General features: G+C 42.3%; 2 protein-coding genes across 12 annotated transcripts in view; one reads left to right on the top strand and one right to left on the bottom strand.

Moving 5' to 3' along the window:
* Positions 1–10,609, top strand: part of SANBR (SANT and BTB domain regulator of CSR) — a 62,210-nt gene extending 51,601 nt beyond the window's left edge. For 8 of the 11 annotated variants that reach the window (XM_042447525.1, XM_042447496.1, XM_042447511.1 and 5 more), the window contains one exon: positions 10,463–10,608. In XM_042447525.1, coding sequence (XP_042303459.1) covers positions 10,463–10,553 — 91 coding nt within the window. In that variant the 3' untranslated portion in view covers positions 10,554–10,608. Of the gene's footprint in view, positions 1–1,321; positions 2,103–10,462 lie in introns of those variants that run through there. The other 3 variants (XM_042447545.1, XM_042447538.1, XM_042447530.1) reach the window with 2 other exon arrangements.
* Positions 10,610–10,796: 187 nt separating this feature from the next.
* USP34 (ubiquitin specific peptidase 34) overlaps positions 10,797–15,374 on the bottom strand; it is a 170,521-nt gene continuing 165,943 nt past the window's right edge. Inside the window, 1 exon segment of the mRNA XM_042447637.1 lies at positions 10,797–12,092. Within this exon segment, the coding sequence (XP_042303571.1) occupies positions 11,485–12,092 (608 nt within the window). The 3' untranslated portion in view covers positions 10,797–11,484.

The raw sequence follows: 15,374 nt of genomic DNA, 5'->3' as shown, positions 1-15,374 counted from the left end.
ACCATTTTGAGCTCACTAGCAATATTTTGGGAAATGAATGCTGCCAGTTTTGATGCCTGCCATTTTGGGTTGTCTGCTTTTCTCTCAGACACATCAGCACATAAGTTATCCATTGGTGAGCAATTCACTGCTGTGCTTTTCTGTTCTTTCAGTTGTTAGGTAGTGATAATGATCACAGCAGGACTACCTCTTAGTCATAACCTGCCCAGAGACCCTTATCATTTTTCTCAGTGCAGTCTCAAACACCCAGTCCCCGTTTTTTCTGTGTTGAACAGCAGTAGTTACAGTAGCAACAGCCCAAACAGTCTCATATGGGGGGATTTCTGTGAGAACAATGGGTAAGCTTATCCACACAGCATGTCTGCAGCTTAATGGACAACTTTCAGTGTGTTTATGGGTGTAATGCTCCAGAAGGTGTTGGAGGTGTTATCTTCTGAGGACTGTACATAAATCTTCGCCTATGCACCAGTTAGTAAGCAAAATAAAATAAAATATGACTTGCTCAGATTCTGATAATAGTCTCAGCACTCCAGCAATCCCAGGGGCTGAACATTTTGTGACTAATAGGGCTAAACCTCAGCAAAGCATACATCCTTTTCCCCATCCATTTTTCTGAAGTTTTTTCAGAATGAATCTACTGATGTATCTAGTTTATAGAAGAATGGGTGAGAACAGTGTATTGTCTCACTTCTTTGAGGGTGAATGGTTAGATTTTGGGCAGGTGAAGGAGTTTCTGTTTGCTAATAGCTACTCTGAATCCAACATTTGGCAAGTCATTCCACACTGAGGGCAAGTAACCAGAGGACGCAATATCGGAGGTCAGTGCCAGGGGGGGGGGGGGTAACATTAGTTGCATAGCTTAAAACAACTAGAAGAAACAACATTTTCTATTTGTTTTTCAGGGGTTGCTCAGAACAAAGTTGGCTGCCTCTCTGCAAATTAGGAAAATATTCTTATGACAGATATATTATCCTCTTTATAACAAAACGATGAGGGAGGGGGAGTTAAAGCTTACTCTCATATATGTTCCAATTGCTGCCTTAGTCTTCAGAGCCCTAGCCCCCAAAGAAGAGATCTTTTCCATAGGTCCTTAAGAAAAACATTAAGAGTCTTTCTAAGTCCTTTTGATAAGGGCTATGAATTCTGGTTCCATTTGCTCTGGGAGGAATATATTCTGGAAAATTAGAGATAAACACATCCTTTCATTGGGTTTGCCTTAATTTTGTAGTGGATGCTATGTTGGATTCTCTGTTTCTGGTAAGACCATAGTAGCCATCTAGATTAACCATTGAATATCTTAAATATATTTCTGTAAATCCAGGATTAAAACACGCTTTGGCCAAGGCCGCCCGACATAAACACAAATGCACTGAAATCTCACAAACAGAAGCCAAAGCACTTTTCTGCCTCCTGTGACCACGCTGGACTCCAGAACCTGGGCACACTTCTTCCTGAAGCTTCTACAGGACTTATTTATTACTGTTATGCCTTGTAAATTATTGTTTTATTAAGCAAATACAGGACTTTTCTGTTATGTTTACGTTTGTAAATACACCATTTCTTATTAAATGAAATGTATTTCTTTCTCTGTGCAGTGGTCTTTATGTAAATGTGAAAATAAACCCCTCATGTTATTGAGAAGGTGGGAACAGTGGTGCTAACAGCATGGTGAATTTCATATTTGCATGCTACTGGATGTAAAGGTTGGGGCTTGATTCCCAATTCTTTCTACTGTCTGCCTGGTTTGGACTGTACTGTGCTACATTGCTTAGGACAGATCTTGCTCATGCTGGTTTGTATAAACCTAGGTTTATGTTTACACCTAATCTGACAGCTACTGTCTCTTCCTTTTCTTTCTTGGGTGAGAGCATCTAGTTTGTGAGGATAACCAACTTCACCCACTTATCCTGTTTCTGCTATAGCTTTAGCAATGAGTGTCACCCTCTGTACAGACTACAGTGATGTTGCCACATCCAGGGAAGTCGGGAGAAATTTGTATGCTTAAGAGGAGTTTCCTCACTTTTTACTCTTGATACTAATGCAAGTAACCTAGTTGCTGAAAGATTGAGCATGGCAGAATATGGCACCCTTTGCAGTCCTTACAGGTACAGTGGTACCCCGGGATACGAATTACCCAGGTTACGAATTTTTCGGGTTACGAAAAAATCCCATAGGGATTTATTGTTTCGGCTTACGAAGGTTTTTTCGGGTTACGAAAAAACCTCGGCGCTATTTTCCGCCACCGGAGGGCAGCAGAGAGCTATTTTTCCATTAGCGCCTATGGCAATTCGGCTTACGAAGGTTTTTCGGGTTACGAAATTAGCCGCGGAACGAATTAATTTCGTAACCCGAGGTACCACTGTAATGCTGCAATCTTGTCCAGTGTAGATACACAGCATGAAACCAAATCTGATTCACACTCTGCCTATCAGTCTAAGCACAACTTGTGAAATTTTTTCCTGGGAATGGAACCTATGGCTTTGATTTGATTTTGTCTCTGAGGAAGTGGGGCAGAGGTATAAACAGAGGTCTGCTCAGACTAGAGTTTAGAATATCCCACCATAGGTTGCAAGAAGCCTTTTCAGGCTGTTTACTTTTCTTTTGTGGCCTTAGCTGAGTGGATGCCAAATAATCTCATATCTTTAAATTTATTGGCTGTAGAATTTGCATTGTGATAATGATCATTATTCCCATTTTGCACCTCACTTGGTGCTCACTGTTTACCTGCAGTTTTGGAATAAGAAAGCTGTCGTCTTTCTTTTGCTGCTGTCGTGGTTAAACATTTTCTGTTTTGTACCTTTTATCCAACTCTTTTTGCAGATATGAAAGGAAAACCCAGAATTTCAGTCTGTTACAGAACCTATCTTGATTAGTTCAGCTACATACAATAAATTGCTTGATGACTGATATGCGGGAGAATCCACCAATCTCTTGATGGTAGTGTAGAAAAACCTTTTCTTAATAATAGAAGAGAAGAAGTGGAAACAGTTTCTTTTTCACCAGGGCATCTGGGAGCCACCATATTGGGGATGGCTGACTTACAGTGTATTTGTTAAATTACAACAGTGGAGTAATTTACTCTCATAGTGTGTAGAACAAAGGCTGAAAGCTGTATTGCAAGCTGATGATTGGAGACTAAGGATCTGAACAGACCGGCTGGAAAAGCCAGTTTCCAGGTGGCTTGAGCGCATGGCGTTTTGATGACACACTCACCCAAGCCGCCCGAAAGCTGCACAGCCAGTCAGATGGGGCAGCTTCAAGCCACACTGAGGATGTGGCATTCTGATGATGCATGCCTCCAAAGCGCCCAGAAGCTGCCCGGGGGTGGCCCAAAAAGGAAGGGATCTTTTCCGCTCCTTTGGGCTGGTGACAGAGGGTGCATTTGGGACCACGGTGTGTGTTTGCCACAGTCCCAAGGCATCTTTGGTGCCTCTTTGTGGCTGTCTCTTTCAGCCCTAAGGCCTAAATCCAGTTTAGTGTTAGTGGAGTGAAAATCCCCATTAGTGCTCTTGCTCATATCTGTATACAATCACTTCTGCAGAGTTTTACATAACTGATTGTTCAATAAAAACAAATTGAGACCCTTGCCCCTAACTGACGATGCAAAAACACAGGTTCAGTGACCCTAGAGCTAGCATAATTGAGTAGAGGCTATATATAAGGACTGGTAGTGCAAGGTTTATTTTAGGGTTGTCATAAGTCAGAAATGATTTGAAGACACAACAACACAACAGTGGGTTGCAACAGCAAGCAAAGGAGACATTTTCTTTCTTAGCTTTTGAAACAGATGCTCCAGATTTTGCATTCAAGCAACTCTTGTAGACAAAATAGATGTAGCTATGCTGTTAACAGACAATGCATCAGTAGCATTGATGTGGAGTTAGTAAAGCTGGAGCAAGTCCTATCTAGCCTCCTGATTTCATGAGGTTGGTGATTATGGATCCTGTGTCCTAACTTATTTTTTCTTCTTATATTGCTAGCCTGATCCTTTGAACCCATGTGGATTGGGAAGTTAGAATGGAGTACTTGGTGTGTATAAATTTCTAGTTTTATCCCCAGCCTGGGAGTTCATCTTGAACCGCTGGTATTGCTAACCATTACAGACAATAAAAGGGATGTACTACTTATTGACGCAATTGGGTATATGAAACAATTGAGCACACAACATTTTAATGTGACTTCAGGGGCCTGGGAGGCCTCACATGGATTTTTACCTTAGGTTGCAGACTGTGGTATGAACTCCGTTGATCAGGGTTCAGTTCCTCACTCACAATATATCTGAAACACATGGTTACAATCCATGTGTGTATCAATTCTAGCATAACACTGTCATGCTGCAAAGAAAACTTTAGGACAAGTCTGAAAAAGGTAAATTCTCCTTAATAATGTGGGTGCCTAACACTTTTTGTACCAGGTATTTTAATGTTGCCCAGAAAAACAATCCAAACTGCATGTTTACATTTTACTAAGAATTTTGAAACTTAGATAAAAGCCCCACCCCATGATCCTAAATGTTTTGAAAACGAATCACAATAATTAGTAGAAGTAAAAGTGCTGTTTTGTTACATGCCAAAACTCATAATAGTACTGTTTCTGGTGTTTTGTGTATACATCTTCATGCAGCATAAAGTCTTACTCAAATACATGTGCGGTGTCTTACATTCATCACTTTGATCTCTTGTTGCATTTAAATAAAAGATGTGTTAATAAAAACCATGGTGTGTTTATACTGTGTGTACACCATCTGCTGTCATACACTGTGATCATGGAAGCCTAGTGAATGCATGAAAACAGCTGGACCAACAAGTTGAATTTAGGAATTAGCTGTAGCATTTTAGGTAATGTCAGCTTACGTGTGCATATCTAATTTTTCAGTTGTTGCAGAGGTTGTATTCCCTTCCACCTAATGGAAGCCCCCCACAAATGACTCACAATGTCACTCCAATAGCCTTTCTTCCAACAGCTATTTCATTTCTGATGGGGAGAATTGAAGAAGGATCTGGCTATGTTCCTGTAGACAGATGCAGACTGATCAATCTGCTGAGGCCTCCAGAGGATCCTGATGAATCATGGCAGAAGAAGCGCCTTAAATAATCAATTATGACAGGAATAAAGATAACCTCACACCTCTGAAGTCATGCAGGTGATCTTGGAGTTGGAAGAGACCACAAGAACTATTCTGTCCAACCCTCCTGCCATGCAGGAACTAAAAAATCAAAGCATCCCCAAAAGATGGCCATTCAGCCTCCGCTTAAAGACCTTTAAGGAAGGAGACGCCACTACTCTCCGAGGAAGGAGTGTGTTCCACTGTCAAACAGCCCTTACTGTCAGGAAGCTCCTCCTAATGATGAGGTGGAATCTCTTTTCCTGCAGTTTGCATCCATTGCTCCGTGTCCTATTCTCTGGAGCAGCAGAAAACAAGCTTGTTCCCTTCTCAGCATGACACCCCTTCAAATACTTAAACAGGGTTATCATATCACCTCTTAACATGGTGATGGAAGATCTACTGTATGTTCCTAAAGGTAAAAGACACATGTTCATTGTGGCAAGGAACAGAAGAAATGATATGTGAGCCCAATAAGGAGTCTCAAGAGATGCTGCCTCCCAGGGGCAAAATTCCACGATGTAACTGTCACAGGAAGGTCTTCCAAATGTTGAGGTGGAATCTTTTCCTCTGATTTGAATCCATTGGTCTGGCTCCTATTCTCTGGAGTTGCAGAAAACAAATTTGCTCCAGTATGACATCCTTTCAAATATTTAAACAGGACTATCGTATCACCTCTTAATCTTCTCTCTTCCAGGCCAAACATATCTAGCTCCGTAAGTCTCTCCTCATATGGCATAGTTTCCAGAGCTTTCACCATTTTGGTCACTCTCCTTTGGACATGCTCCAGCTAGTCAACATCCTTTTTTAATTGTGCCCAGAACTGGACCAGTATTCAAAGTGAGGACAACTTGTGCATAAATAAAGATTTATATGAAGTCTTAACGTAGGAAGGCAAATATATTCTAACAGGCACAACGGAAACCTGATGGGAAGAGTCATGACTACAACAATTGTGAACATTTAACTATAGGCTCCCCTAGTCAGACTGAAGATTTGATGCCTTCCTGAAACAAATGATCAAATATTCAGAAAGACAGATACAACATGAATCAGAAACTTCAAGCACCTTGCCAAGTGTGTAAGAGCAAACAAATTCCTCACTAACCTTGCAGAGGTGGATCAGCTATTTGGGATTTGATCCTAACCAACAGAGATGAACTGGTTAATGGGATGGAAATAGTGGGAATAGTTGGGAAACAAACAAACAAACAAACCAATTTGAGCCTTCTAGAAAAGAGGCTAGGACTTCCAAGACCAGGGTTTGAACCCATGTTTCATGGGTTTCATGGCCCAGCTGGAAAACAAACCCTGGTCTCCAGAGCCATAGTTCAACACTCAAGCCACTATGTCATGCTGTTTCTCAAAGTTGTTAATAGTTTAATTCTATTTAAATGCTCGTTTTGTATGTTTTAAGTGGTATTATTATTTTAAACTTCTTTTTAACTTCTTTTAAATTATAAACTGCTCTGAGTCCCAATTTTGGGGGGGAAAGCAAGATAATAAAAACAGTAACAACAACCTTCTTTGTCTCAAAAGGCAAACAGTGTTCCAACTAGTGAAGACAGAATAAATCATGCAGTAAGAGCCCGGAAAGTCCTGTGCCTTAAGGTCTCCATTAGTTGGAAACAACTTGAATGCACAAAACAACGACAACAGCAACAAGACAACTACAGCCCAGAATAAAGAGATAGTGTGTTCCTGCCACAGAGAGGAGGAGGAGAGAAGGAGCAGGGCAGCCATTTTGAGTGGTGAATGAATTTTTTTTCAACTCTGGGAGAGTGTGCTTGTTTGTGAGGGGATGGAGCTTCTGTGAGTCACTAGGAGGTGGAGCTAGCAGACTAGCTCTACATAACTCCCCCCAGAGCCCTTTCAGACCAGTTCCTGCCAGAGAGAGGAGGAGGAGAGAAACTTTCATCCAAAGAAATCTTCAGCACAGGCAGCAGGTGAGAAGCAAACCTTGAGTCAGAACGTTGCCTCTAAGTACAAGCTAGCAGCTTGGATATTCCTATAAAGTTATATTCCCAGTAGATTGAGTTCGCTGCCAGAGACTGGTGAAAAGGCCAGGTCATTAGGGGCCTCAATGTTGGTGTTTACCAGAGGATTTTTTGAGGAGGAAGACCACAGTCCTGTTTCAGTCATTACTAAAGACTTCACAGTATGGACTCTTGAGGGAACTGCTGCAGTCACCTGCAACACTTGTGGGATGTTTGTCTTCTTGCCTACAGAAGTGGAGAACTTCACATGCACCAAGTGCAAGTTGGTAGCACTCTTGGAAGAGAAAGTGCAGCAGCTGGAGTCCAGAGCAGCTACACTTCAGCATATTAGGGAGCAGGAGGATTTCCTGGACACAACAGAACTAACAATCCTGAACGAATACCATGCAGAGGAAGATGCTAGAGCCGAGGAGGTCACTTCACATACACAGGAGGAAGATAGCTGGAGGAATGTCACACAGAGAAGTAGGCCAAGAAGGGATTGTTCTGGGAGCTTGCAGCTAGAGAAATGATTCGAAGCTCCACCCCTTAAGGAAGGCGAAAGAGCTGGAGAAAATAGTCAAACTGACATAGAGGAAACAAGACAAATAGTGCAAGGACCTAACAGTGGGAGGCAAAAAACTTGCACAAGCAGCAAGTAAAGGGAATGCATGGTCTTAAATGTCTCTAAACTAATGCAAAGAGCATGGGAAATAAGCAAGATGAACCTGAACTCCTAGTATAACAAAGCAAATATGATATACTGTAATAGGCATCACTGAAACCTGGTGGGATGAGTCTCAGAACTGGAATGTAGAAATAAAGGGATATAACCTTTTCAAGAGAAATAGACCAAACAAGGAGGAGGAGGAATAGCATTATATGTCAGAGATATTTACACCAGTGAAGAGATCCAGGTCATCAATCATGGAAGCCAGGTGGAGAGCATCTGGGTAAAAATTAAAGGGGAGGGAAACAACAAGGATGTTACGGTGGGAGTCTACTACAGACCCCCAAGTCAGACTGAGGAATTGGATGATATCTTTCTAGAACAGATGACCACACAGTCAGAAAAGAGAGATGTAGTAGTGATGGGCAACTTCAACTATCCTGAAATTTGCTGGAATTCAAACTCAGCCAAATCCTCAAGGTCTAACAAATTCTTCACTTGCCTCAAAGACAATTTCATTGTCCAAAAGGTGGAAGATGGAACAAGGGGGTCAGCTGTTTTAGATCTGATCCTAACCAACAAGGATGACTTGGTTAATGGGGTGCAAGTGGTGGGATCATTGGGTGGAAGTGACTATGTTCTCCTGAAGTTTGTTATACCGTGGAAAGGAGAAGCCAAGCATTGTTCCAGGTCCTGTTCTCTGGAGCAAATATTTAAACAGGGCTATCATGTCACCTCTTAACCTGCTCTTCTCCAGGCTAAACATCCCCAGCTCCCTAAGTTGTTCCTCAAAGGTCATGGTTTCCAGATTCTTCACCATTTTAGTCATCCTCCTTTGGACACACTCCAGTTTCTCAATGTCCTTTCTGAATTGTGGTGCCCAGAATTGGACACAATATTCCAGGTGGGGCCTGACCAAAACAGAATATAGTGGCACTATTGCTTTTCTTGATCTAGACACTATACTTCTATTGATGCATCATTACTTCTGCTGATGCCGCATCACACTGTTGACTCATGTTCAACTTGTGGTCTACTTGGACTCCCAGATCCCTTTCACATGTATAAGTCTCTCGTTCAGCCAGGTGTCCCCCATCCTATATCTGTGCATTCCATTTTTCCACCCTAAGTGCAGTACCTTACATTTCTCCGTGTTTAATTTCATTTTGTTAGCTTTGGCCCAGCTTTCTAGTCTATTCAGGTCGTTTTGAATTTTGATCCTGAATAGACTAGAAAGCTGGGCCAAAGCTAACAAAATGAACTTCAACTTCAATAGAAACGTCCTTTTGCACACAAAACCACTTCAGAAACATTTTCCCCTTCTGAATGCACAATTAATTTCCTTGATATTCACTTATTTTATTATCCAGTGCTATAAACCTGTGATTCCCAAACTCTTATCCTCCCGATGTCTTGGACTTCAGCTCACAGAAGCCTCAGTCATGTTGGCTAAAAGTCTGGAACTCTGGGAGCCGAAGACCAAAACATCTGGAGGACCAGTTAGAGAATCATTGCTATAAATGGCTTGGGTCTTGGATTGTCTGTCTCTGTATGAGCCCATTAGGGTTTTCAGATTATTTGGAAAGGCTCTTCTCTCTGTCCCACCACCGACTCTGGCTTGTTTGGTGGGAATAAGGGAGAGGGCCTTCTTGGTGGCTGCTCCCAGACTTTGAAACTCCTTCCCTAGAAAGGCCAGGATGGCCCCATCCTTGCTCTCCTTCGGGCAGCAGGTTAAAATCTTTTAGTGCTGGCATGCCTTTACAAATTGTCGAGGTTGGCTTCTTTAGGGACCAAAACACACTGCAAAAATAATCAGGCTTGAAACCACGTTAACTGCCCTGGCTCGATGCTAGGGAATTTTGAGAACTGTAGTTCTGAGACATTTATCCTTATCTGTCAGAAAGCTCTGGTGCCACAATAAACTACAGTTCCCAGGATTCCCTAGTGCTGAGCCAGGGCAGTTAAAACAGTCTCAAACTGGATTATTTCTACAGTGTGTGTTGGACCTAGGCTGTGTGGTACTGGTTTTGAAGTTTTTAAAGAGTCTGTATATAGTTTTTATTTTTTTAATATTATTGTTTTAATGCATTTCAGTAATTTTTATTGACAATAGGATTGTTTAATTGTATAGTTTATACTTTCATTATCACTTTTGTAGTGTTTTTAAACTGCATTGTTTAAAATGTTGTTAGCCGCTCTGAGTCCCATTACTGGAGGAAAGGTGGGATATAAATGAAGAAGGAAGCAAAGAAGGAAGGAAGGAAGGTATTTTGAGTTAAAAGTCACCTAAGTGAGACTTAAGCGCAGCCTCCAGGGTTGTTTGTGTGAAATTCTATTTAAAAAATTGAAAAAGAAAAGGTTGCCCCAAAATGCCTTTTTATTCAATGTGAAAGACATTTTCTTTAAATCTGGAGCCTCCCACTTCCCCCAGATTCAAACAATCCTTTGGACAAAATTTTCAAACAACTTTTGCATCCAAATGCTTTCTTGGGGGTGTGGGAAATGGATGGCCCCATTTAGGCACAGAAAAGGCCTTGTTTTGAAACAAATTGACTACTGCTCATTCCCTGTTGTTGTTGTTTTAAAAAAAGGCCTCTCCTGGGCTTAAAATGTTCCAGAAATATGATGAAAATGCTCTTATGTTCTTTGGAGGGCATTTGAGGGCTAAATTTGAATGTTTTCTTTCTCTCTCTTTTTTGTTTTTGTTTGCAGGAGTGGTGATGGTGGGGTGCAACCCTCCTTCCTAAGGGACTCTCTTCCTAATGTGTCCCCTAAACTTCCACAATTGCCCACCATTGTTTAAAGGATTTTAAGCAGCACCAGCTGGTGGACTGTGTGCTACTGGAGCTACTGGAGCAGTGACCCAGCCCCAAATTTTAAAGGAACTATTTAAGGTGCTGACCCTATTCTGAAGTTAGTATTCAGCACTTTGGGTACCTCCAATATCCAGCACCTCCCTGGCATGGGAGGCACCAACCAGCAGGGATGTTACGTAGCAGAAAAAACTGGACCACTGAGGCAACATATATATAAAAACGAATGAAAAGTCATCACAATCAGTTTAATGAAGTGCACAGAATAGCAATCGGTCATGTCAATAAAAATAAAACGATTAATTTTACATCAAGTGTGCTTTATTTCTTCCACAGGTATTCTGTTAAATAAAGCACCATATATATATATATGTATATATATATATATATATATATTTATATATATACTGTCAGGCCACAGCTAAAGAGGATTCTTTACAGAATCAAATTTCTTGTGGTTGTTTAGTATACAAGTAAACTTAATTTTGATAATAAGAACCACAGCGATTGGAGGCAATCTGCCTCTATTGTAAGGTACAAAACTGGCACAGAGGACACCATATTATACACAGTAAAAATGCCATAAATTTAAATTACAGCAGACAGGGCAAGGAGACCCTGTTCTCCCAGACAGCCATCTTAAATGAAAGCCACTACAGTGAACTTTGAATTACATAAAACATAGTCATTATCTGATTGCCCTTTAAGAAAGTGTATGGTAGAGGCTAATTTTTTGTCTTTTTAAATCTGGAGTTCTGCCTGACCAAGAATTAAGCGTATAAATTTAATCTTGCCATTCAAGCAGAAAGCACTGGACAAACTGAAGCACAAAACAGAAATAAGCAAAACTTATACAAACAGCATTTTGTGAAGATTTTTTTTAAAAAAATTCTTTTTAAAAGCAGACATGCTCCTTTATTGTCAAGAAGCAGGTTGGTTTCCTTTGCCTGATATCCTTGTGACCATGTGAACCGTCGACTCAATGGTCCTGCAGAGGACGTCTAAAATGTCCTGCTGCTGCTGCATGTGACTCACAAGTCCTCTGGAATGGCTGCAACTGAGTGATAAGCCAGACTCGGGGTCCTGCAAGGCTTGACCTTCACAGCTTTTCAAATCTGTGAGGTCAGAGAGAACAGCAGAAATTGAGGTGGTGGGGAATTCGGAGTCATCCTCAATAAGGTTGGAATCCTTGGAGCTTGGTTGCTCTTTAAGATCTTTACATTCTTCAAATCTACCACCACTTGGCTGCTCCTCTCCATGCTGTGAACGGGAAGCGAGCATCACATCTTCAGAGAACGAAGATGGAACTTCCATCCGATACTCTTTAACGGAACTATTTTCCGGGGAAGGCAGGTCCTGCTCAGTACCTGGGTCAATAATAGAGGAGTCTCTTGTCTCATTATCCGAGGTGCTTGTTGGAGTCAAGGCCTCCCGAGGTTCAGTTTTGAGATCACTGATGCAACTGTCTACTGTGTGCTCCTCATCACTGCTAACCCGTCTTCTTTTTACTGGAGTAGCACCTTCATCATCTGTAAAGACAAAACAGGGCATACTGAAATAATTCAGATCTGATGTGCTCTACACCAGAGGCGGAAGCTAGGGGGGCACATTTAACCCTTTGTGGGCCCTAGGGAGCCACACCTCTAGCACACAAAAATAATATTTTTCTCCCCAAAATGCACCCTCAAACCCTACAGGGGATGTTAAGGGGAATTTTCTCCATGTTTTAAGCCCTCCCCTTCAGTCATCTTAAGACGTTACCAGAAGTGACTTCTGGTTTATTTCTAGTTTTGAAAGGCTTTTCCTGAGCTTAAAATGGTTTGAGGGTCTAAATCATGGTAAAAATGTCCCCACACTTCCTAGATCTTTTATTTAAACCCCTGGGGGGCACCCTGAAAACCACAAAAACAGACCCGAGGGGGCTGTATGTAGCCCACAGGCTGCACTTTGCCAATTTCTGCTTTAATACCGTTAGCTGGATCCAGGACCTGCCTCCTAGGAATGGTGAAAGGGCTATCCAGGGAAGTCTTCCGATCCATTTCAGTTGGCGGAATAAGGGAGAGGTGCTTTTTCTTCAAATTTCCCTTACTCATGTTCACCCATGGGGGGGGATTTCTTCCTTTCTGCCAGACTGGAGCATCATGAAGGACTTACCATATATACCTGTGTTCAAGTCAACCTCATGTATAAGTTGAGGTGGGGTTTGGGGGCCAACATTATGGATCTTAATATGACCTGTGGATAAGTCGAGGCTGCAGTCACTGTCCTTCTGCTCCACTTGCCTCTTGGTGCTCCTTTGAGTGGCTGCTGCCCCTGAGCCATCCCTGCTGCTCTGCTTGCCTTTTGGTGATCTGTGAGGGCAAGTGCCAAAGAGCCATCTCTGCTGTCATCCCCACTGCTCCATCTCCCATGCCTCTCCCTTGGGGCTCTCCCACCCAAAGGGTTGCTCATATTTGTTTGTTCCTTTCTATATTTTGGAAAGGAAAGAATTAAAGAGAGGCTCCTTTTCCCCCTCCCTTACAGTTTGGGCTCTCCATCGAGTGTTAGATTTCTGCCCCTTTAAGAACAGAGCAGCCAGTGGTTCCCAAACTTTGGTCCTCCAGCTGTTTTGGCTCCCAGAAGCCTCAGCCCTCTTAGCTAATGGCCTGGGATTCTGGGAGCTGAAGTCCGAAAGCCCTGGAAGGCCAGAGTTTGGGAACCATTGAGTTAAACAGAGCTCTCCCTGTTTCTTTTTCCTGATGCTGGCGAAATCAGGCAAGCTGGCTTCTCCCAGCCATAGCTGTGGCCAGTGTTAGGTTTATTCCCCTTTAAAAAGTAAGCAAATCAAGAGTCCTCCCTTTCTTTAGTCCAGGGAGGCTGCCCTTAAGAGAAATGCTGCCTTCCCTCCCTCCCTGTCTCACGCTGCTTGCCTGAGTCGGCAGTGCTCCTGCAACTGAGGGGGCATCCCTGCTTCTCTCCTTCCTTCCCTTGCTTACTCAATGGGAGTAAAAAGAGACGTCTTCCTTTGCAGCATGAGCAGCCAGGATTAGGGATTAAAAACATGAGGAGAGTTCCCTTCCCCCTTTCCCTGAGAGAAGCCTCTCTTTCAAGCAGCACTTTAACACTCACTGGAGCCACTCAAGCATCAGGAAAAGAAAAAGGAGATGGAAAGAAGTTCTGTTTCTCTGGTGAAATCTCCCAGCCACTGGGCTTGCATGCAAGCCAGGCTTCTCTCAGGGAAAACGGGAAGAGATCTCTGCTCATGTTTTTAAAGGCGAAGCAACCGCTAATCCTGGCTCCTGGTGCCCAAAGGGACAGAGGAGGACGTCTCTTTTTTGCTCCAATGGAGCAAGTGAGGGAAGGAAGGAGAGAAGCAGGGATGCCTCCACTGTTGCAGGACCACTGGCGACTCAAGCAAGCAGCGTGGTACTGAGGGAGGGTGGGAAGGTAGTGTTTCTCTTAAGGGCAGTCTCCCTGGACTAAAGGATGTGCCAATCAAGCCCCGCTACCCCAAAAGAGCCATGGCTGCCATTTTTTGAACTACATTACCATATAGACCCATATATAAGCCTACCCAAGATTTTTGGATCAATTTTTGAGCATAAATGTTTAGACTTATAGACAAGTATATACGGTACATTCCCACAGGCTCCCATTATTTGGAAGGTGTCCTGGATCCAAACTTGCCAAGTTTTCAACATAGTCATTGTAATTACTTTACACTGTACTGTATGTGTTTCATCTGTCAATTGTCACAGTCATTTTTTAAAAACTCCCATCGAGTCAGGACACCTTCTGCAGCTGATAAAGTGGGTTCTGACACATGAAAGCATATCCTCCAACAAATATACTACCAGTCTATAAGATGCCACAACTTTCTCTTGTTTTGTTGAGGCCAAACTGCCTGCAGTGAATGATGTGTTTGGAAATAGGAAATATATTTCATGTTTCTGGGTGATTATATAAACTTTCGGAAACATGGAACACAAACACACAAGGTCCCAGAATAGGGAAGAGATCTTTCTTGTAAATATATGGATTGTATAGTTAATATTGCAGCCTGGCACCCAGTGAGTAATGGGATTATTGTTTTCTGAGCAACAGTCAAGACTGTGAGATCTACAATTAGTTGTGTGAGGCAACACTACTACATCTATACATCTTCCTCCAGAGGAAGACACTGGCCATATACTGGCATCAATTGGTCCAAGATTAATGGATTCATTTATCATTTTTGATGATGTACCCATCCTGAGTAGTTTAAAATAAAAGGAAAATTAAAACAACACACATGATGGCTTAAGATGGGCACCGCCTCCTTTCAACTACACAAATTTATGTTTTACATGAGGTTAAGACCACTGGTGGTGCCGTGGTTAAATGCCAGCATTGCAGCTGCTCACTCACAAACCACAAGGTTGTGAGTTCAATCCCAGACAGAGGCTTCAAGTTGACTCAGCCTGGCGTCCTTCTGAGGTCGCTAAAATGAGTACCCAGCTTGTTGGGGGCAATTAGCTTACGGTTGTAAAACCACTTACATACTAAAGCAGTATATAAATGAAGCTGCTATTGCTATTACTGTAGACTCTATTTTAAAACACCAGTACATTCTGGATAGTAGCTGAAAGAGCACTAGTAAGAAAACTAGGTCAACACTGCATCCATACTCCAGAAATAATCCAGGCTGATACGGCTTTAACTGCCATGACCTCATGCTATGCAATTCTGGAAATTGTAGTTTTGTGAGACATTTAGCCACTTCTGTCAGAGAGCTCCACTACTACAACAGCAGAACAGCTCTGGTACAGTTCCCAGGATTCCTTAGCATTTAG

Source organism: Sceloporus undulatus, chromosome 1 (genome assembly GCF_019175285.1).
Source record: "Sceloporus undulatus isolate JIND9_A2432 ecotype Alabama chromosome 1, SceUnd_v1.1, whole genome shotgun sequence".
NCBI lineage: Eukaryota > Metazoa > Chordata > Lepidosauria > Squamata > Phrynosomatidae > Sceloporus > Sceloporus undulatus.
The sequence above is the reverse complement of the archived record's forward strand: the minus strand, read 5'-3'. Positions and strand labels throughout refer to the sequence as shown.